At 38.3% G+C, this 21,748-nt stretch overlaps 6 protein-coding genes across 14 annotated transcripts; 4 read left to right on the top strand and 2 right to left on the bottom strand.

The window, feature by feature from the left end:
- Positions 1–52: 52 nt before the first annotated feature.
- Positions 53–8,135, top strand: LOC105693954 (N-acylneuraminate-9-phosphatase). Of its 2 annotated transcripts, none has more exons than XM_012414226.3 (3): positions 53–527; positions 5,762–6,245; positions 6,600–8,135. In XM_012414226.3, exons 1-3 carry the CDS (start codon positions 414–416, stop codon positions 6,785–6,787), a joined length of 786 nt encoding a protein of 261 aa, XP_012269649.1. In that variant the 5' UTR covers positions 53–413; the 3' UTR covers positions 6,788–8,135. The 2 variants fall into 2 exon arrangements, with proteins under 2 accessions (XP_012269649.1, XP_020706188.2); XM_020850529.2 differs by lacking the exon at positions 53–527 and adding an exon at positions 5,081–5,596.
- LOC105693949 (neurochondrin homolog) lies at positions 542–4,679 on the top strand. Its single transcript, XM_012414219.2, has one exon. The coding sequence runs from the start codon at positions 1,633–1,635 to the stop codon at positions 3,859–3,861; it is 2,229 nt and encodes a 742-aa protein (XP_012269642.1). The 5' UTR covers positions 542–1,632; the 3' UTR covers positions 3,862–4,679.
- Positions 7,717–10,541, bottom strand: LOC105693950. Of its 4 annotated transcripts, none has more exons than XM_012414222.3 (8): positions 10,190–10,541; positions 9,815–10,068; positions 9,399–9,733; positions 9,081–9,324; positions 8,878–9,016; positions 8,600–8,799; positions 8,285–8,495; positions 7,717–8,217 (listed from the first exon to the last, which is right to left on the bottom strand). In XM_012414222.3, the coding sequence occupies exons 1-7, from the start codon at positions 10,239–10,241 to the stop codon at positions 8,301–8,303; spliced, it is 1,419 nt and encodes a 472-aa protein (XP_012269645.2). In that variant the 5' UTR covers positions 10,242–10,541; the 3' UTR covers positions 7,717–8,217; positions 8,285–8,300. The 4 variants fall into 4 exon arrangements, with proteins under 4 accessions (XP_012269645.2, XP_012269643.2, XP_020706186.2 ...); XM_012414220.3 differs by having other exon boundaries at positions 8,600–9,016; positions 10,190–10,243; positions 10,302–10,541; XM_020850527.2 differs by having other exon boundaries at positions 8,600–9,016.
- A 93-nt stretch (positions 10,542–10,634) lies between these two features.
- On the bottom strand, positions 10,635–14,184 carry LOC105693952 (dihydrolipoyllysine-residue succinyltransferase component of 2-oxoglutarate dehydrogenase complex, mitochondrial). Of its 2 annotated transcripts, none has more exons than XM_012414223.3 (9): positions 14,048–14,184; positions 13,568–13,592; positions 13,412–13,460; positions 13,261–13,331; positions 13,021–13,148; positions 12,605–12,946; positions 12,339–12,514; positions 11,809–12,259; positions 10,635–11,749 (listed from the first exon to the last, which is right to left on the bottom strand). In XM_012414223.3, the coding sequence occupies exons 1-9, from the start codon at positions 14,120–14,122 to the stop codon at positions 11,615–11,617; spliced, it is 1,452 nt and encodes a 483-aa protein (XP_012269646.2). In that variant the 5' UTR covers positions 14,123–14,184; the 3' UTR covers positions 10,635–11,614. The 2 variants fall into 2 exon arrangements, with proteins under 2 accessions (XP_012269646.2, XP_020706187.2); XM_020850528.2 differs by having other exon boundaries at positions 13,261–13,328.
- On the top strand, positions 14,181–20,047 carry LOC105693953 (DNA repair protein RAD51 homolog B). Its single transcript, XM_012414224.3, has 3 exons — positions 14,181–14,666; positions 14,847–16,440; positions 19,781–20,047. Exons 1-2 carry the CDS (start codon positions 14,568–14,570, stop codon positions 15,780–15,782), a joined length of 1,035 nt encoding a protein of 344 aa, XP_012269647.1. The 5' UTR covers positions 14,181–14,567; the 3' UTR covers positions 15,783–16,440; positions 19,781–20,047.
- Positions 16,299–20,047, top strand: LOC105693948 (dipeptidyl peptidase 3). Of its 4 annotated transcripts, none has more exons than XR_007277691.1 (5): positions 16,450–16,707; positions 16,831–17,128; positions 17,220–18,984; positions 19,110–19,631; positions 19,781–20,047. XR_007277691.1 is itself a non-coding variant. In XM_048652992.1 (5 exons), exons 1-4 carry the CDS (start codon positions 16,520–16,522, stop codon positions 19,259–19,261), a joined length of 2,403 nt encoding a protein of 800 aa, XP_048508949.1. In that variant the 5' UTR covers positions 16,450–16,519; the 3' UTR covers positions 19,262–19,289; positions 19,781–20,047. The 4 variants fall into 4 exon arrangements, 3 of the variants coding, with proteins under 3 accessions (XP_012269641.2, XP_048508949.1, XP_048508948.1); XM_048652992.1 differs by having other exon boundaries at positions 19,110–19,289; XM_012414218.3 differs by lacking the exon at positions 16,450–16,707 and adding an exon at positions 16,299–16,440 and having other exon boundaries at positions 19,110–20,047.
- Positions 20,048–21,748: the final 1,701 nt, after the last annotated feature.

The raw sequence follows: 21,748 nt of genomic DNA, 5'->3' as shown, positions 1-21,748 counted from the left end.
CTGACGCCACTCTGACAAGGGATTGTGACCGTCGTCTGTTTCGACAACCGCCCCTTCCCTGGAATCGTATGACGAGACAGTGGTAACGACTTCAGCGAGTAGCAGCAGCAGCAAGTCGTTATTTCATTAACAGCAGTCCCATGTTGTCTGATACTGAGCAGCTACTCATAAGCTGAGAAGCCTACAAGAAGTACGAACGTAAAGGTCACACAGAAGAATCAAAAATAAACTTCGAAGAGAAGGAACAAGAATAATTAGAAGAAAAAGAAGACCTCGTCGATCGACCCTAACCCAGTATAGTAGCATTGCATACAACTACAGACTTGAGACAGTAACGGTACCTTTTCTCATCGAAAACAAAAGCAAAAAAAATTTTTCCTAGTAAAAGCAGATTAAATAAAATCTATAAAATTATGGCAGCTTTTGAAAAGAAAAATTCTACATCAGTGCCAATTTCTACGATCCTCTTTGACTTGGACAACACATTAATCGAGACGCGAAAAGGGGATAGTTTAGCATGCAGAAAGGTACGCAATAAATAAATCCATACATAATATAATATTTTATTCAAAAGAGACACACGAATACGCCTCCATACACCACGCTGTTACAAATACATATTGTTATAAATATTTTTTGTTTTTCTCCTACTCTGCGCTGTCACATTCTAATAATAATTTCTCGAATTCTTATCGTCGCTAACTGGTTAGCACGTCAATAGAATTTTAATTAAAGAAAATAATGAACTTTTCCGATACTTAATTATCACCACTTCGTTCACGACTTGCAAAATACAAAGCCCCAGGAAACTTTCGAAGGGTAGGTGAGGTCATTGCGGATCTCGCAGAACGACGAACGCCGAACGCAACGCTCTGCTTTCGTTACGTAGGCAGCAGACGACGTGTTAGTCAATCGCTTTGGATATCATTTCGTTTACACCGCGTTTTGCAAACGGAGTGATTGTTCCAAATTCAATTTTGCTCATCAGCCGCATCGTCAGCTCGTACACACATATATCAGTACACACAACATAATCCTGACTCGTGTTATACATCACACAGTTTCTTGCTCGAAGTTTCGACTAGTCCACACCACGACGACCGACTAAATATAACCCCTGTAATACGATACGGAATATCCCGATATAGCCGTTTCTATCGTAGCATATTTTTAGAGTCCTACTCCTAACTCTCTTCTCTTCTCCTCTTCTATATTCTTTTCCCCTTAGTCTTGCACTCAGAATCCTCACAACGTACGAACTAGAAATCTCGCATAAAAGTAAGACCTGAGTCGATTAGAAGTCTCAGTTTTCTATCCGACTGACACCCTATTTTAATTCAAGTTATAATTAACCAAAATCTGTGTGTGCTCCGGGGTAAATTGTGCCGCTGTGCTAAGGACAAGGCAAAACTATAATAACAACAATCACTACTCTATGAGAAAATAATGTGCCACGCAGTGCGGCCAGTTGGCTCTGAACTACGATGCTCATGAGCCACGTCGTTCCTCAGTGACATTATAAGACAAACATTATTTCTGAGAGACTCAATAACTACTTACTCATCACTTCAAGCTGCAAATTCTACACTGTGAGACAAGATTTTTGGCAGGACAGAATACTTTAGCTTTATAATGAGTGTGTCAGAGAGTGTTAAAAAGTGTGTGGCCATCCTCAAGATGGTCACAACCGATTCAGAAAAATTTGCTGCACTGTTTATGGTGACTAAATTGGTGGATGGAAAAGACTGCACACCTGCAGCTAAGAAACTACTATTTGAGGCAATTGGAGCAAAATTCTTGCGCAAGTTATTGTCCAGTGATGATGTTCCTGTTGACTGCCCTCCGCAAGTGTACAAATCTGTAGCTTTGTCCATTCTATCCAGTTTCTGCGGAGACCCTGAACTGGCAGCTCATCCTGACATGATTGGACACGTCCCTTCGCTTTTAGGGATAGTCTCACAGGCTGATGATGACGCGCCTGATGACACACTGATCATAGTGAGTGAGGCTTATTCTTGTCTTCAAAGTATTGCTCTGTATCCTCCTGGGCAGATGGCCCTTCTCGACCAGAAAGCTATCCCTAAAATGTGCGAGATCTATGCGGAAAAGAGCTTTCAAACAGATGAAGCATTGAACATCCTAGTTACCCTAGCTAAAGCTTTTGGACCGAATGCTTGGGATGCGATAGACACAAAACCCTTTCATGCCATTATAAACAAAATTGCGTTGGATTTTGAAACGGATCATACAGAGAGGAAATTTGAGGTATGTGTTATTCTCCAAGCACTTTTGTCTTCGTGTAGGAGAGAGACGATAGAAAAAACTTCTAAGGATGAGACATGGCCCTCCTCCATTCACAAAGCCCTAAGCGACATACTTGGCTCACGAATTGGTAAAAATCAGCGGGATCCTGCCCTAAAACTCGCTGCTGTAATGCTAGAACTCTTAGGTGTAGAATGGGCACTTTCAGATGAGGAAAAGCCAAAAGTATTCTTTCTCCTACTGGTCCAGCTTTCATCAATTGAAGTCAGAATGCAATTAGAAGGAAAGCAACTCAAAGCTGTACTGGGAAATGCAGAATTGATAACAGCCTGTTTTACAATGCTTGAAATTTCCCTGACCTACATCACCAGTGATCAATTGGATCTTGAGCAAAAGGAAAAGCAATCCTTGTACACAGCATTGAAAGGTGCTTTTGCTGCAGTAATTGGTCTCCTCACCTCTGTCTCGAAGATGAAGGAACTCACAGACATCAAGGAGCGCTTGTTCGTCTGTGCTATGGTCAGAGTGCTAGCTGCTTGGTTAGCACAGGAAACCTCAGCAATGCGTCCACAAATCTATTCTGTTTTGCCTTATGTTTTAACTGTGGCAAATGACACATTCTACGCTCACAGGAACAGAAAATTAGCAGAGAAATCTAAGGCAGGTGCTAAGTCAGATGAAGGAAATTCTTCAGGAGAACCTGTGGTCCACGATCCTCTTAGTCAGATTGACATCCTAAGACTGCTATTGCCAGCTCTTTGCTATTTAGCAGTTGAAGAAGAAGCCCGTAAAATTTTGCTTAAGCACAAACAGGACGAGGTACTTTTTGAGTGCCTATCGTACCACTGGACAATTGTTTACTATAAAAAACCCCCTGTGCCAAGATCAGAACGTCTGAAGGCACTAAAAGAACCTCCTAAAGAATTAGATCCTGAACTTCTGCTGGAAATGAAAGATTCAAGAGCTGCTATGGTCTCCGTATGCAATGTCTTGATGAACATCACTGTCCTGGAGGCTAAACTTGTTGAGGAATCTACAACGTTTGTTTCTCTGCTGAAATTCATTTTCACTAATCTTCCTGAACTCAAGCAGATTCCAGAAAATCTCGTGCTTCATGGGCATCTCGCCATCCTTGGACTTCTTCTTCTGAAACAACAAGCAAAGCGGGTTAAGAAGAACGATTTTTCCATCTGCCGTTACATTCAAGCAACTATCAGGTTTCTTTGGGATGCCTACATTGTTGATGAGAGCAATGATCCTACAGAACTAGTTGTCTCGATCGCATACAAAGAACATTGGATGGAAATAATGGAGCTCTGGTTCCTCGGAATGCAGACAATGGCTGGAGTCCTGCAGCAAATTCCCTGGCTTTCCGAATTCGCCATCGAATCTGGCTGGGCTGAGGGAATAATTGAGACCCTAAAAAAGGTCAAAGTCGGAGGTCTCCAACCCAATGTAAAATCTGCTTACGAGGATCTCCTTTGTCACCTTGTCACTGCAGATGATAGTGTTGCAGCTGTATTGAAAAAATCTGGGGCTTTAACGGTCTGCAGAATGCACCGTATGATGGAACTTGGAAAACATCTCTTTGGGGATTAAATGACGATCTTAGAAAGCAACAGTCTCAAGCGACACTACATTGAACTCACCCTATGTTCATGTTCAATTATTGCAAAAATTTTTTTTATTATTTTTACTTTGATTGCTGCATTATTTGTCACATTATCTAATCATTAAACATCTGAACACTATATATTTGCTTTCAATTGCTCCAATGTATTCTGCAACCAAGATCAATTTCTACCTTGAATGGTGCCCTATGCCGGGTTTATATTTAGCTGGAATCAGACCCAAGAATAACTTGACGTCGGCACGCAGCAGCAGTGACAGCGTAGCTTAAGCTAACATATTACTTTAGTAAAGGACTCAGAGTATGTTTCTGTGAAGAAAGATTCATTGGTATATTTAGATCATTCAATTTATATTAGTTTGAGCCAGCTGAGAGGATACACCAACTCTATTAACTCTGAATTTAGCTCCCTGCAGCAATCTTTTCACTTTTTTATTTCATCACGTTGTAGAATCTTCCTAATACATAGTTTGTTGGGTTTCGTACATTAATCAGATAAGTAACTAGGTTCAACCTACTTTGCTTTACTTATTACAAGTGTATTAAATCTGTGTGTGTGTGAATTTAAATTACGTGCGTGAGAGACTGATTATTATGTGCCTCTACGGCTGTGTTATTTTTATTTTTGTATAAACCAAAATTTATATAAAAAAATTAATTAAACCTCGGACGCTAAATAATATTTAATGGTAAAAGTAATGTAGTCAATTTGCTCTTTGTGTCATCGTTAATATTTGTAACTCTGACTATAGAGAATTGATTAAATTAAACTATAATAATTTTTTAATCATCATGATTAGAATCTTCTTTTATCATCCTTTCACTGTATTTTTAATCCGAAATAAGCTTCTATTTAGTATAAGGATTGGAAAAAAGTTTCATATTTATAAATCATGTTAAATACATATAGTCTGTCTCCAAAGTTGGGAAAGAGATTCTGGTAGAAAAGGTGTAGTAAAGTTAACTTTGTTTTCAAATAAATTGCCTCAGGTTCCATCAAATTTCTGTCCATTTCATCAGGAACTCTCACCCGACTTACTTAGGTCTTCGAGTTGTACTTGATGATATAAGTCTATCGTTGGCACAACTGATTTTGTTGTGATTACAGCAGTGACCGTGGGGGCCACTTCGAGTGTCCAATAATCGCCTCAAGTATTTGAATGAATCAATGCATTTTATAGGTAATCATTAATATGATATAGTGTCCTACTCAAATCCAGTCCCTTTTCCTTTCCTCATTCTCCTTCATCCACCCGTTAATCCATGAAGAACTTTTCGTCATATACTGCCATATACAATACATTTAATCTCTAAACACCAAACTTACCAATTATGCTTTTGTTCACAACATGAAAATGAGCACATTTTTGTTCGTTCTATTCTACCAATTGTTAATTACCAGATTTTAACTCGTTAGCTCATCTGTTTGACGATTCTCATTCACATTCAGAAACATGAAATTTTATTAAAAATAATACAACAACAAATGAATCAGCACAAATATATATTACCTAGCAATAGGTAGGATGGATCAAAGTCCAACTATTCAGCAAACGGACGAGTTGGCTATAGGAATTTAGCATATAAGTAAACATGTTTTGGAAAAACGATAGCAGGAGGATGAAGAGAACGATTATTAATGTGCACATACAATGGTTCAACTTAATGTATTTGTTTTGGAATCAGTTATTCATCTATTTGGTGGTATAAAATTCTAAAGCTGAGATGAATTATTGAATATGGCGCAAACTTGTTATTTCCCTAAGAAGTTTCTATTCTATTTTTCATTTTCTTGTTACATATGAATTATAACCATGTGTCAAGGTATTCATGGCTTAATGGTTGCTATATTTTATTAATTACATATAGCTCTCCGAGGAGCTGACTCAACAGTACGCAATCCCACAAGACTTGTCAAGTAAAATTACTACGAGCTACTTGAAGCAGTTTAGAAAATGTCCAGATAATCCCAAGTACAGTTTGGATGTGTGGAGAAAACTTCTATGGAGCAAAGCTCTTGGAGACAATTACTCGTACTTGACCAAAGCAGTATACGAAAGATGGCTACACATGAGATACCATTACCTCGCATTGCCCGTAGACACCGTGTCGATGCTATTCCAATTAAGGAAGAAGTACCTTCTTGGTATCATTACGAACGGGCCATCCAATGCACAATGGGAAAAAGTACAAAAATTATCTCTGAACCAGTACTTCGACCTCATTCTCGTGTCCGGAGATCTGCCATGGGAAAAACCTGAGCCCAGAATATTCAAAGAGGCCTGCCAATGCCTCAGAGTCACACCAATCGAATGCATCATGGTCGGGGATAAGCTAGAAACGGATATACTAGGTAATTTAATTTCTCTATTTCCTTAGTACTTCCAGGAAACTACCTTAATTTTACTTTTAAATTCGTAACTCGAGTGGGTGATACACGATTATCAAGTATGGAAATCAGTGGCTTTTACATATTTTGTCAAGGCTTCTATCAAATTCATTTCATTTGCTGATTTCCGGGTTCTCATAGGTCAATTGAATCAAATTTTTCCACTGATACCTAACATAATGCCGAGAAAGAACCAACTAACAAATTAACTGTGAAATATCGTTCTTGGAGCAAATTATTTTCAGCCAAACAAATAACTCTACTATATCTCATTTGAATTCAACAAAGCCATATTTTAACACGTCCCAAATACTTCAGGAGGTATTGAAGCTGGTCTCGCAGGAACCGTATGGATACCAACTACAGAAAAGCCCCGTCTATGCGCAGGGGATCCAAAACCAGACGTCACAATAAAGCACGTTACAGATATCATGACGGTCTTAAATCGTGGTCCGGGTGCGCCAGAGCTAGAAGATACATCCTCAAATTCATCTGATGGCAGCTGATGGGTGGAAAAATGTTTCCCAGAAACACATTCTGTGTTCCTTTTGTTGCTAGTGATGAATTACTGATTCTTAAGAATATAATTTAGTTATAGATTTTCTCAAGCACTAGCGGGCAACTGCACCGTTTTCTATATTCTGGTACGAAGAAACTTATATTACAAAAGTGATCCGGGGTTAAGGATGTATTTTTCAAAATTTCAAAATAGTAATAGGACACTTTATCTTTAATGCGCTAGGTGCTGGCTGATTGCCACCTCATTCCTAAGAAACAAACAGTTAAATTTGTTGCAAAGCAATACGTGGTTACATCTACTATTGTCAATGTGTGTGGATCATAATTTCTTCTCCACACGTTACACATTCTGAACTTCTCTGAACGTACAAACAGCTGAAAGATAGCCATATTAGGCTACTCTAAGCCACATATTAGTTTTTAGAAAGTAAATTGTCACAATGTGAAAAAGGTACGTGATTCTTTTAATTTTGTTTTACGAGATATATATAAATATGTATGTATATAGTTTTTTTTTTCTTCTCCAGAAGATGGGTATTTTTGTTTTTCAGCTTCATTGTTGATTCAATTTTTGATTTGTTTACAATTTTTTCTTCATCTTGTCTTTCAGTAGAAGGAGTCTTAGAAATGGGGACTCATTCTCTTGATTTGTCAGAGTTTTCCTATAAGATGTTATCTTTATTACATATAAATAGATTCAGTATATTAAATTATGAATGCACCATATCGAATCCCCAATGTCAAATGAAATGTAGAACTTATGTACAAATTATAGCTGTGCATATCCATATCTATCTATGTAGATATATTATAATCTCAAAACAGGGGAAAGATTATATGAAGAGAGATATACAATATTATATATGTACACTTATGTATGTAAATATATTGCATGTAGTTTATTTTTTGGTAGCTGCAATGACAGCTATTTTAGATTTTGTATATATACGTATATATGTATGTATCAGAAATACATTCATTTATCGTATGATTAAATTGTTCATGTATAGTTAACTTTGTGTCATGCTTAATGTATGATATATGTATATATGCTATAATATACATATTTATAGATTACATGCCAATATGATAGGTGTTGATATATATTTTTCCACTACACATACATATATGTATTATATAATATAACTATATTACATATTTTATTCCTGTTGAATATTTGTCGATATCGATAATAAGCTTTAGATATAACTGACATATGTCATATAGGCAAATGGTATTGTAAACCTTTAGCTCATACCCTATTGTATTATGTCGTATTTTCAAGTGGGAATAACAACTATAGGATGATGATAATAAATACCCAGGTATTGGCTATTCTGATTTGCTAGATTCATTTCCAATGTGCCACATGAGGAATCTAGTCAGCCTGGCACACTCACAGAACTTTGTTAGAGATCTGGAATCAGAAGTTCAGGTATTCATTTGTAATCATAATTACGTTTTGTGCCAAAAGTAACTATTACCGTTCCTCTAATATAGCTATTCAACAGATTCTACAATTTCTTCGTCCGTTTCATCGACAAGTTCGAGTGGCTCAAATTCCAGTATATTCTCCTGTACTGTTGATTCAGGAACTTTGAACTTCAAATCGTCAGAGACACAGGTGTAACCATGTATGGGTTTCTCTACATCACTGGCAATCGAATAGTCTTTATCCATTGATGATTTTGATCCCTACGATCAGGTAAATTTCAATGATTCAAAATAAATTTGCAGTACAAGAAGATAGTTCTATATGGTTCTATTCACATTATAAATTCAAACATCTAAAATATTACCTGTGCTAGTATTGGATCCCTACTTTTAGTCTGCAGATTTTCACAGATCTCTCGAGCTTTTTCAGTATCAAAGCCCATCTCTAATAATGTTGTTAGAACGTCTTGAGTGGTGACAACTATCCCAGATTGATCATTAGCAATTCCATCAGAAGCAGTTGATCGATATTTATTACACAAAACCTGGAGAGGCTCCAAATCACCTGGGGGTGAAATTTCACTAACTATTTGATCTAATTGAACAACCTTGGGTAGGGTTCCGCCTAAACGCGTTGAAGTACTTTGGAAGTCAGCCAAACTGCTTGAACAGGGTATGAACCCATTGGTAACTTCTGGTTCATATTCATCATCATCGTCATCAGAATCGCAGTCAATATTCAAAGCCCTTTTCAGACACTTTATTTCTCCAAGCATCTTTTTCTGAAAAATCAAAGGTGTATCAGATTATCGTATATTCCTCATTGTATTACACCTTGACTATTACCTCGTTCAATCTGCCAAGGTTTCTTTGAAAATGTTTTTCAAAAACCCCTTCGATTTCATCATCTGAGTAGAAGCCTCTGTCCATTATTTCCTTAGTTATATCATAGACAAATTTGATATATGTAGCAATATCATTATTCGAGGAAGATCTCACTGGATCAATCATAATACAACTTGAACCAGCAGAAGATCTTGATAACTCGGGTGTTCTAGGACATATCGTTATTTCTGAACATGATGCAACACTGTAAATATTCCTGTGATTAATTGAATATTCTGTAAATCGATCATATGAGTATAAGAAAGTCAAAATTGTTACCATGGAACTATGGTACGCAATGTTTGAGATTCTCTCTGTTTTTCCTGTTTAGACTTGCTGGATTTATTCATTGCTGAAAATTTCCTGTCATCAAAAGCAGTCTTCAGCTTATTTTTTTTATTGCTGTGACTTTCTCCCAATTCTTGCCTCTTTTGATGAAATCCCATAGGTTTATTAGAGGCTGTTCTATCCCCATGAAGCTTTTCCCTTCTGTACATCAACAGCTTGTGATTATTCATAGAGTCTATGGAATCATCACTACTGTTTATCTCATCTAAACGATTATACATCTTCTTACGATTCCCAGAGAATCCCAAGCTCATTTTGACAAGCTGCTACGAATAGTAAGACAACTTGTATTATTACTTATTTCAATTATTAGCTACTCTGTTGGGGAATATTGAGAACTGATGTACATTAGGGTGATGTTTTGTGTCATAAACGAGTCTGTTGATCAGATTTTGGGATAAAGATTCTTTAACAATGTTATTTTCTTCTGGTCTGCAAGTCGGCGTTTTTCCTCTGAATTTGATACGTTTACTGTTAAATGCACTATCTATGTCTCCAGAATCCACCACACTCTTGGCTAACAATACTCTGCGTAGATGATTTGTCATAGCATTGTAGGCAGCTAGTTGTAACTCGTAACACTCTCCAGTTTGATTGAAAGCTGGTATAATGAATTTGATTACATGTAAAATTAGTAGCAGAGAGTATTTCTTAACTGTTCGAAAATCGAAAGCTCAAAATGTTCCCGACCATATCATCAAACGCACTTTTTAGTATCATACCTGAGCTTTTTAGTTGATTGTTGTAGCAGTTGCAATGTTTACATCTTGTCATTTCTGGACAGAAAATCAAAACGCAGAACTATAAGTATAAATACTGAAGACGAATATATACCTCAGTTGTTTGTCTTCAGAAATAGTTCCTTGATTAAACATGTGTAAATAATTTTTTTTTATAATCCGTTGATGTGAACGCTGCTTCAAATTTTCTTATTTTCATAACATTTTGCTTCAGTTGTTAAGCCCTGTGAGTTGCTCAATTTTCTCGTACATGTGTACATTTTTGTTGCTAAGCAACTCACTAAAAGCCATGAAATGATGAAACTATGTGGCGTATGTACTGAACTTATGCCAAATTAATTTCTACACCATTTGTTTGAACTGATTGCAACTTTTTCGTTTTAGCTTTGACTGATTTTTGTGAGATCGGAGAAAAATAACAGTGGCATTCTAGTGTGGGAAAGTTGGTGTGGTTTATTATTCGCTTCTGGTAGGTACGTACATCTAATTATGAGGGTTTAAAAGTATTAGCGTGTACTTTAAAAGGTATCACAACGCTGTATGGACAAATAACATAATAGTATAATAATTAAAAATAAAACTATCATGTAAATGATTGGGTAATGGCGATTAATTTACTATGATTATTCGGACTATTCAAATTGATGAGTAAGCTTAGGTGCCGGTAAAGAATACAATTATTTTTTAGAGGTACATATCCAGTGTAGCCACCAACTACACAAATTGCTTGTTTAATTATGAGTGCTGCTTTATATTATTACTGTTATTTAGATAATAGATAACTGCACGACGTACAATTGCAAATTTAACTTATTGCCCTTGTCGTCAGTAAATAAATTACCTTAGAATACCAGGGCTTACATTACTTTCAATTGGAGCTACGAGCATATTCCAGCCTCGCACCCCTTGCACGTAAGTCACCGTCATAGAGTATTTAAATAACATTTGTTACATTATGTACAATTGCCCGCGATGAACGGCAAGTTATTTCTAACAGAACAAATCAACTCCTTCATGATGAGGAGTAATACGTTGTTGATCATCTATAAAATAGGCTTGATAAACGTGGGCGTTAGCAGTTTAATATCACCGGTGATATTTTAGCGCAGATTCCCGGCCGTGAATTTCGATCCCCTCTGAATATCATTGGTGTAAGATCAATCGAACATGTAATAAACAATAACGTCAACTGTCGCGTACTTAAGAAATAAATGGACTATCAGTTTTAATCTTAGCGATGTTTGCTGGGTTCGATTTTTTTCTGGTGCTGATTCGGTAATTAGAATGATGTTTGTATGGCGTAAGTAGGTATATAATACATAGTATCATACAAAAATCAAAATACGATAAGGGGTGAGAGGCACGTTAAAAAATGATCAAGATATTTGATTACTTTTTTTAAACTAATTATAGCCCGGCCAATATTATTCGGGGATCTTCAACTCCGCTTTTTATTTTACGCAAGAACATAACTGCCTCGCGACCGTCGATCAATCGGTGGTCATATGTCAACGCGATGTACATCATTGGGCGTATAACAACCTGGAAGTCAAAAATGTGATCAGTTGTTCGAAATATCATGAAATTGTTATTGATCTTACCTGTCCTTTCAGTGCAATGGGTCTATCAAAAACGCCGTGCATGCCAAGGATCGCACTTTGAGGTGGGTTGATGATCGGCGTTCCCATTAAAGATCCGAAAACTCCGCCGTTGCTAATAGTAAAAGTGCCGCCATCCATGTCTTCGACCGATATTTTACCTTTCTTAGCCTTGTCTCCAAGAGCAGCCAAAGCTATTTCAATCTCAGCAAAATTTTTATTCTCAACGCTACGAAGAACTGGGACTACCAGTCCTTTTGGTGTAGCGACTGCAACACTTATATCAACGTAATCCCTATACACAATTTCGTTTCCGTCAATGACTGCATTCACCACTGGTTGATCCTTCAGTGCGTAAGAACTTGCTGCTATGAACGCACTCATGAATCCTAACTTCAATCCGTATTTTTTTGTGAACGCCTCTTGGTTCGCCTTGCGGAAATCCATCAAGTAACTTAAAAATAACAAGTAAAAATGTAACGACCTATTTAAAATCTCCCTGCTCGCTACCGAATACAAAGGTTTGAACAAACCTCATATCAATCTCGTTAAAAGTTGTAAGCATGGCGTTTGTATTTTGGGCATCCTTGAGTCGTTCAGCAATACGTAATCTCATTCTGTTCATTTTAACTCGTTGCTCAGTTCTAGTTCCAATAATTTCTCGGCTGTAATCATCCGGTGGTAGCTGAACCCTCGCACCTTCAAGAGACTAGAGAACCACGCAAATTATGTCAGTATAACAGAAATAAAATTCAGAAAAAGTATCATAAAAAATATTATTGTAAAATTAAAATCTCACCTGAGCATGTTTAATTGCTGCAACTGGCATGGATGCTGTTGGAGCCTGTGGAGGTGGAGGGCGAGCAGCAGGTGGAGTAATTGTCTTAGGAGGCTGGGCTACCTGTGCTGGTGATGGAGTAGGAGCACTAGGCGGAGGTGAAGGAACAGTAGCAGCTTTGGGTGGAGCTGGCGCAGTAGGTGCAGATTTGGGCACTTCTGCCTTTGCGCTAGATGGAGCGGCCCCCCCAGTTGCTCCAACTTCAATGGAGCAAAGTTTTTGGCCCGCTTTGACTGTATCTCCATCGTTGCTGAAGATCTCCTTTATCACCCCAGACACAGGTGCAGGAACAGGAACGGAGGTCTGCAGAAAGATTCATTACATCTTATTTGTCAGTCACCGATTCTCAACTAAATTGTTTTCTACTCCTAGCTTACCTTGTCAGTTTCGATCTCGCAGAGAACATCATCCTCCTTTACCTGGTCACCCACTTTTTTATCCCATCTCACATCACCCTCACTAACGCTCTCAGCAAATGGCGGAACAGTAACGTCTTTCAGTTCCCCTAATTTACATAGAAACCAATGACAGTACAAGATAATTTTATCATTGATTACAAAATGTATCTGTTACACAATCTTTTTTTTTTTAATGACTCGGTAATACTAATTTCTTACAGAGAGCGGATGTAGATCTGATGTGCCTCACATGTACTTTCCAGTGTTGACTAAAATTCGTTCTTGTACTACTGAAAGAATGAAAACTCTTATCAATGGTGATCATTGTTCAAAAAAGCTTACCATACCACGTTCATCGAATAAAACTTACGAGGAAGTCTTTGCTAAACCAGAGATAATCCGGCCAGTGAGCACACGTCCTGAAATTATCGACAAAATTCAATCTAAGTATTCGACCAATTGCTTTTGCTTGCTCAAGCGGCGACCAGAGTATGTCTAACAATAAATATTTAACTAGATATTTTACCTTCTTGGTGGAGGGATCTGGTCACCTAGAAATAAAAATAGAATAACTAATGTCATTACAGCTGGTTTGTATTGTTTGAAGAACTATTAGTTTTAAGGAATATGGAGGCCAAAGGAGGGACCCTAATAGAGATGATTTTGACATTTTGTTGATCTAGTACTAAGGTAAGGCATTTGAGAATGCAAAGAATGTAGGAAACTTAGTGAATCAAATCTGCAGTAGTTTGGTCTGTTTAACCATTATGTAACAGGGGGAATGCCTAATCATCTAAGGGAACACAGAGCGGTCCCAAGATCTTGGTCATCGGTGGCATTCTATACGTGATGCATACCTAAAAGTAGGTAAGAAGCATGCACTGAGACTCCAGATTCTATCACATTACGGTTAATCTATGTGATTATTCTCAGTTAATTCCTCAGTGGTTCTCTGGGCTCTAGGATGAATTAGTACCATGTGATAGGGATTGCTGCTGTTACTCACCCTAGCATGACGAAGAGCGAAACGGGTTATTACACGAGGCACGCACCGCGAGTAATTCGATAGCATCGCGGCCATCCTCGATGTGTAAAATATGTGTAAATTGAACTATTCGCCGTCGCGAGATCCTCGTCCTCTCGCAGCCGCTCTCTCGTGACGGGTCAGCCGTGGGGACACGCCAGAGCAATCCAGAGAAAAACGGAAATGTTAAGAACCGTGGTTGAGGTTTTAAACTCCACAAACTTTCATACAGTCCCGCTGCATCACGCTACGGTTGCAAAATTACATCAGCGATCTTCGCTACCTACCGAGTAAAAAGCATTTTGGCGGTAACAATCTACACAGAGGCCTAAACATTGGAGATCAGTAGGCCCAAAGCGACAAAAGTTGCAGTAAAGAGTTGCAGAACACAATTATCTAATGCACAGTGTCACCAACGAATTCAGATCTACAATTCGTTGAGTGTCACAGTACAGTGTTTACGGACGTCATAGAATATTCATCACTCAAAACCGCGATTTCAATGTCATCGAGAGCAGGTACAGCCACCACGGCATCTGTACAGGAAAATGAAGATTTGGAGGATTTTCAACCGCAGTCCAAATTAGTGAAGGAATTAGAGGTGAGTGACAAGAATTTTGACGTAGCCCTTGTATCACCTGTTACACAGTCATTTCAAAGATCAATAATTACTTTTTTGAAGGTTTGTGCCATTCACGATTCAATTGATCAAATTCCATTCACTCTGTTCTTATGTGGAGTTGAATTTCAAGAACTACCAATTCTTTCTGTTATTTCCAAGGGTAATGGGATAGCTGCCGGGGACATAAAGAAGCTTCAGGATGGCGGGTATTATACTGTTGCAGCAGTGGCCTACGCACCTAAGAAACATCTTCTCACAATCAAGGGTCTCAGTGATGCAAAAGTTGAAAAAATTCAGCAAGAGGCTGCAAAGTTAGTTGTCATGGGTTTTAAAAGTGCAGGAGAAATTCATACCTACAGGGCCAATACCGTCTACTTATCAACTGGCTCCGCAGAATTAGACAGGCTTCTGGGTGGTGGAATTGAAACAGGTTCAATAACGGAAATATTTGGAGAATTCAGGACAGGAAAAACACAGATATGCCATACCCTGGCAGTGAACTGTCAACTTCCAGTAGAAATGGGTGGTGGGGAAGGTAAATGTCTCTATATTGACACAGAGGGAACTTTCCGCCCAGAAAGATTATTAGCAGTGGCGGAGAGGTATAATATCGACAAAGCATCGGTTATGGATAATGTTGCCTGTGCCAGAGCTTACAATACAGATCACCAAACACAGCTGGTAATTCAAGCATCCGCTATGATGACAGAATCCCGTTATGCTCTATTGATTGTCGACAGTGCTACCAGTCTTTACAGAACAGATTATTCTGGAAGAGGAGAGCTTTCAGCTAGGCAAATGCATTTGGCTAGATTCATGAGGATGCTTTTACGAATTGCCGATGAACATGGAGTTGCTGTTGTTATTACAAATCAGGTCGTAGCTCAGGTCGATGGTGCAGCTAGTATGTTTGGAGGGGATCAGAAAAAACCTATTGGTGGTAATATCATTGCACATGCGAGCACGACTCGTTTATATCTCAGAAAAGGCAGGGGAGAAACTAGAGTTTGTAAAATATATGATTCACCTTGTCTGCCAGAGAGCGAAGCTATGTTTTCCATTAATTCAGATGGTATTGGTGATGCCAAGGAGTAACTGTTAGGTAACATATTTTAATCAATGTAAGATAAAGATTTTTATATGACACTGACTTCTCCTCATTGGGTAATATAATCACTTTTTCAACTTTTCTTTCCGACTTTCGTATTATTTTGAGACAGGTAATTGTTACATTAGTTTTGTCATCTAATCAAATCCGATCAAATGATCTGAAAACGACCAGTGATAATTATCCAATACTTGTATAAGATGTATATTTAAACGCTGTCTATCATAATTTTAATATATCCTAATTTAGTTTGTTCACAACTTGCGATATTATATGTAATAAGTGTACAAAGAGATTCTTTTTCAGTAAATATATTCTAAATTCCCGGTAATCAAATATTCCCGCTGTGTGTGCAATGTCTTGCGTCAGAGCGCCCAGAATTGTTTGAAACTAGGATCCCCACCTGAAACGCCTGAAAAACCGAAGTCATCATAGAACTCGAAGCCATCTTTATTTTAAAGTTGGGTTGTTTCTTGTTATTGTAAATTTTCTTTTCATCTTTGTGGTTAAATTTTAAATACATTTTATAATAAATAGCCTGAGTATTATCATTAGTGCACGATTACGTCTGGAGAAAACTTAACCAGAGTTAAATAATATCAGTCGGGAACATCACCGGTAGGCATAATAAGCCAACAGTACAAGGTTGATATTTATTTCTATTCAATAATAATTCAATACTGTAGGAGACTCTTCTGTCAATTGACTATATTCATTGATAGTTATGATCAAGCTGCATATACCACGTTTTATTTCGAAGAGAATGTACAGGTGTCTCAAAACAAATTCAGGTTCTTATCATATTAGTAGACGTACGTTTTCGGCAGCTAATATGGAAAAAATCGCTAATTGCAATTCGATAATGAGTGTTAAATGGAAAGTTAATAATGTCAAACGAGGGCATTGCTTGTGGTGGGTTATTCAAATTTGTCTTAAATGATCCTGTTAATTTTGTACGTTATTTTTTTGACATAAAGTAGACGGATCCGACCTATTTTTATCCCTACCAACTCCTTTTGCTTTCCTGATTTTCAGTCATTCTCATAACTTGAGTACAATGAGCGACGATATTTCTCATTTCACTCTGCCTAATCATCAGCCAATCGTTGCGCTGGAATGTAAGACGGCATTCAATGCTTTAACGGATAAGGAGCGACTTTACGCTCATTATCTTAGTCAGGCAGCATGGAATGGAGGTTTAATTGTGCTCATACAAACGTCTCCGGAGTCACCATTGATCTTTGCGCTTCTGCATTCTATTTTCTGCGCCCAGCCCGTTGCAGAACTCAAAACTGCCGCCTTGGGAGTTGGAGTGACAGAAGATGAATTCACGGTGAGAAAGTTCATACCTATGGTTTCAAAAACAAGCTTTCCTAATCAATTGCCATTGTAATGTTTGTTACTATGCACTGTAACCTCCATAGGCATTTCTGGTTTATGCTGCGGGCATTTATTCAAATTCTGGTAATTACAAGTCATTTGGTGATAGTAAGATCATTCCCAACTTGCAAAAATCTAAGTTTGAAGCTATTGTCAGAGTGTCGAAAGCACACACAGTGCTACCAGAGAGGATTCAGTCATTATGGACTAAAATAGAGGGCCGCCTTTACTCATTGGAAGAGAAAGCACGATCCTTAGGTCTAGGAGACAAGGGAACCACCACATACTTTTCTGCTAACTGTACGACTGAGGATGCAGACTTGGTGAATCGTTTTATGCAGAGCAAAGGCTTAGAATCGTATAATGCTAGGTGCTTTAAAACCCAAGAAGCTGCAGATGTTTCTGACAAGAAGAACCGTGGTGTTTATGAAATTAGATTAGCATCTGCAGAAACGAATGACGATCCAAAAATTACTCTTCCTGAGGAGATATTTGAAGATGCCAAATTAAAAATCACTAGAGGAGACTACAGTAAGCTTCTTATTCCAGTTATTGAGAATCTAAGGAAGGCTAAAGAATATGCTTCTAATGATAATGAAGTACAGATGCTGGATAAATACGTCAATCACTTCACCACCGGGTCCCTGGCTGATCACAAAGATGGTTCTAGGTTCTGGATCAAGGATAAAGGTCCTGTTATCGAAACTTACATCGGGTTTATAGAAACTTATAGGGATCCGGCAGGCCAAAGAGCGGAGTTCGAGGGTTTTGTGGCAATGGTTAATAAAGAAATGTCTCAGAAATTCACCACACTGGTAAGCAAGGCCGAGGAATTACTCCCCAAGTTACCATGGGGCAAGGATTATGAAAAAAACGAGTTTTTACGGCCTGATTTCACATCTTTAGATGTGTTAACTTTTGCTGGCTCTGGGATCCCAGCGGGTATAAACATACCGAACTACGACGAGATCAGAGAGTCGGAGGGTTTCAAAAACGTCTCACTTGGCAACGTTATACCAGCAAACATGAAGCAGGACATAATTCCGTTTCTATCGGATGAAGATCAGGCTCTGATGGACAAATTCAGGGTCCAAAGTTTTGAAGTACAAGTTGGACTCCATGAACTTTTAGGTCATGGAAGTGGTAAACTATTTAGAAAGCTAGCATCTGGGGAGTACAATTTTGACATTCATTCTGTGAGGAATCCTCTTGACGGTGAACTTGTCACAAAATTCTTCAATGAGACAGAAACATATGACTCCAAGTTTGGCGCCATGGGCTCCTCTTATGAGGAATGTAGAGCAGAGGCTGTTGGCTTATATCTCAGCTTGGAGAAGGACATACTAAAAATATTCGGCCACGAAGGACAGAATGCGGAAGACATTATATACGTTAACTGGTTAAGCTTACTATGGAACGGGTGTGGTAAGGCACTGGAAATGTACCAGCCATCAACAAAAAAATGGCTGCAAGCTCATTCCCAAGCTCGTTTTGTTTTACTGCAAGTCTGTTTAGAGGCTGGTGAAGGTTTGGTGAGCGTCACTGAAACTGAACCTGGTAAAAACCTAAGACTTGTATTAGATAGAACTAAAATACCGACTGTCGGAAAACGTGCAATTGGAGATTTTTTGAGAAAGCTACAAGTTTATAAAAGTCTCGGAGATTTTGATGCAGCGAAAGAAATGTATGATAAGTACAGCAAAGTGCCAGAAACTGGAGAAAGACCATGGGCACTATGGAGAAACATCATTCTCTCAAGAAAACAACCAAGTAAAATATTCGTCCAATCAAACACTTTCATCAGTGGAGGTAAATAATACTTGTTTCAAATCTTTAACAATTTCGAGCTAAGAGCTAGAATCATAACTCCAGATAACATTAGGTCCTGTCTAGTATTGAGCTTGCTAACGGCTTTCTGCTTACTGTTATTACAGGATCAGAAAGCACACCAGCAAATGTCGTCTTGAAAAGTTACGAGCCCACGTGTACTGGTATGATTGAGTCTTGGGTGGATCGTTTTCCGTCTTCTGAACTGCCTTCGACGCTTATAGAATTGTGGACAAAAGATCAAGCGTACTTTTTCTAACAAGGAAAATTGATTGATGTACAAGCAGGTCGAATTTACAAAAACTCCTACAATGTCATTAACGCATACAGATTATGATATAAGAATACATACATATATTGAAAATAAAAAAAAAAAATACACAGTTTGTCATGTACCAAATTTGGATAGATCTGATGGATTTTACTGTTACTTGGAGAGCCATGATGACACTAGTATAGTCATTGGTGGGAAACAATTATTCCAAAGCTGCATTTTGTTATACTAGTTATTATTATTTCTGAAGGTGGGGCAATGAGGTTTGCAATTTCGAATCTCTGCACGAAAATACCCAGGGATGCACTTGTAAAAGAGATTCCAATTCTTATCCCAGACTCGGAAAAAAAAAGCTGTAAGGTTTTACTCTAAAAACACGAAGCCTTCGAGAAAGTTGTACTAATTCTGATTGTGAAAAGAACAACGTGATTCGATCGGAGGATCATGAATTCGTAAAGTAAATCAAGCTAGAGCCAACACTCATCGAGATATCTTGTTTTTCAGTATGCACAGGACATTTGAAATCGCCGAACGGGACAAGTGCCAAAATACAAGCGGCCGCCTCCTTGACGAGCATCCCCTTAACTTCCAAATAAAATGTATTGACACCCGCAAGTTTACAATTAGGAAATTATTCATCATACATATCTATAGCATCTAATTAATAATGCTTATGAATGAAGCCTTACAAATATATTCATATTTTGTATTCATCAAAATTATTGGAGCAATGTTGTGATAATGAAATAAACATACATCTTGTGAATGATATTAGAGCGTTTTTGATGAATATTTGGATGAAGCCATTGCTAAATGTATCCCATCTGCGTAACTCAATAAACGAACAGCTATTTTCAAATAAAATACTTGTTTCCTATTGATTACACCCCTGAAAGCATGACATATAAACATTTTTCACAAGCAACACATCACGCAATCAGGCTGTATCCGGAATTGCTCTACGAGCGACTGGCTAATGTCTCTATCATACTCTATAGGAGCAGGATTCACTACACAGGATTGAATGCATGCACATGATGAGGCACCAGGTCTCAGACCACTTCCTCGGGTTTCATGTTCTCCTGATACGAATACCTACTTTTCGGCAAACTTTCAATTTTCAGGGCCGGTATTCTAGAGCTCTGCATTATCACTTCCGGTGTGAAGCATGATTGAACGATCAAAGACACAGGCATGCATGCAGTCAGTCCTGCAATGCATCAGTCGCTCTCTCTTTCATACTAGGAATGAATAAACAGGGTGGAACGCATGCACATGATGAGGCACCAGGTTCCGGAATACCTCCTCGGGTTTCCTGTTCTCCTGATACCCAGAAAATTTTCGGCTTAAATTCTAAACTTTGGAAACGCTGTTTTAGAGCAAGAAATTAGTATTTCTCTCTTGTATCTACGATTTATTGAATAAATAAATACATAGGCAGGTATATAGTTAGTCCTGTAAAGAATCAGTCGCTCTCTCTATCAGACTGAAAATGATCATGAAGGATTGAATGCATGCACATGATGAGGCACCAAGTTTCGGACCACCTCCTCGGGTTTCCTGTTCTCCTGATACAAATCTCCACTTTTCGGCAAACTTTCCATTTTCAGGGCCGGCAATCTAGAGCTCTGCATTATCACTTCCGGTTTAAAGCATGATTGAACGATCAAAGACACAGGCATGCATGCAGTCAGTCCTGCAATGCATCAGTCGCTCTCTCTTTCATACTAGGAATGAATAAACAGGGTGGAACGCATGCACATGATGAGGCACCAGGTCTCGGAATACCTCCTCGGTTTTCCTGTTCTCCTGATACCCAGAAAATTTTTTGACCAAATTCTGAATTCCGAAATACCTCCTCGGTTTTTCTGTTCTCCTGATACCCAGAAAATTTTGTTGCCTGAATTATAAACTGCGGAAACGCTGTTCTGAAGCTAGAACTCATTCTTTTCCTTTGTATCTACGATTTATTGAATAAATAAATACACAGGCAGGCATATAATTAGTTCTGCAAAGAATCTGTCGCTCTTTCTATCAGACTAGGAATAATCATGAAGGATTGAATGCATGCACATGATGAGGCACCAAGTTTCGGACCACCTCCTCGGGTTTCCTGTTCTCCTGATACAAATCTCCACTTTTCGGCAAACTTTCAATTTTCAGGGCCGGCAATCTAGAGCTCTGCATTATCACTTCCGGTTTAAAGCATGATTGAACGATCAAAGACACAGGCATGCATGCAGTCAGTCATGCAATGCATCAGTTGCTCTCTCTTTCATACTAGGAATGAATAAACAGGGTGGAACGCATGCACATGATGAGGCACTAGGTCTCGGAATACCTCCTCGGTTTTCCTGTTCTCCTGATACCCAGAAAATTTTTTGACCAAATTCTGAATTCGGAAATACCTCTTCGGTTTTTCTGTTCTCCTGATACCCAGAAAATTTTTTTGCCTGAATTATAAACTGCGGA

The sequence above is a fragment of the Athalia rosae genome, chromosome 3 (assembly GCF_917208135.1).
Source record: "Athalia rosae chromosome 3, iyAthRosa1.1, whole genome shotgun sequence".
NCBI lineage: Eukaryota > Metazoa > Arthropoda > Insecta > Hymenoptera > Athaliidae > Athalia > Athalia rosae.
Note: the sequence above shows the minus strand (reverse complement) of the source record. Positions and strands in the feature narration are given on the sequence as shown.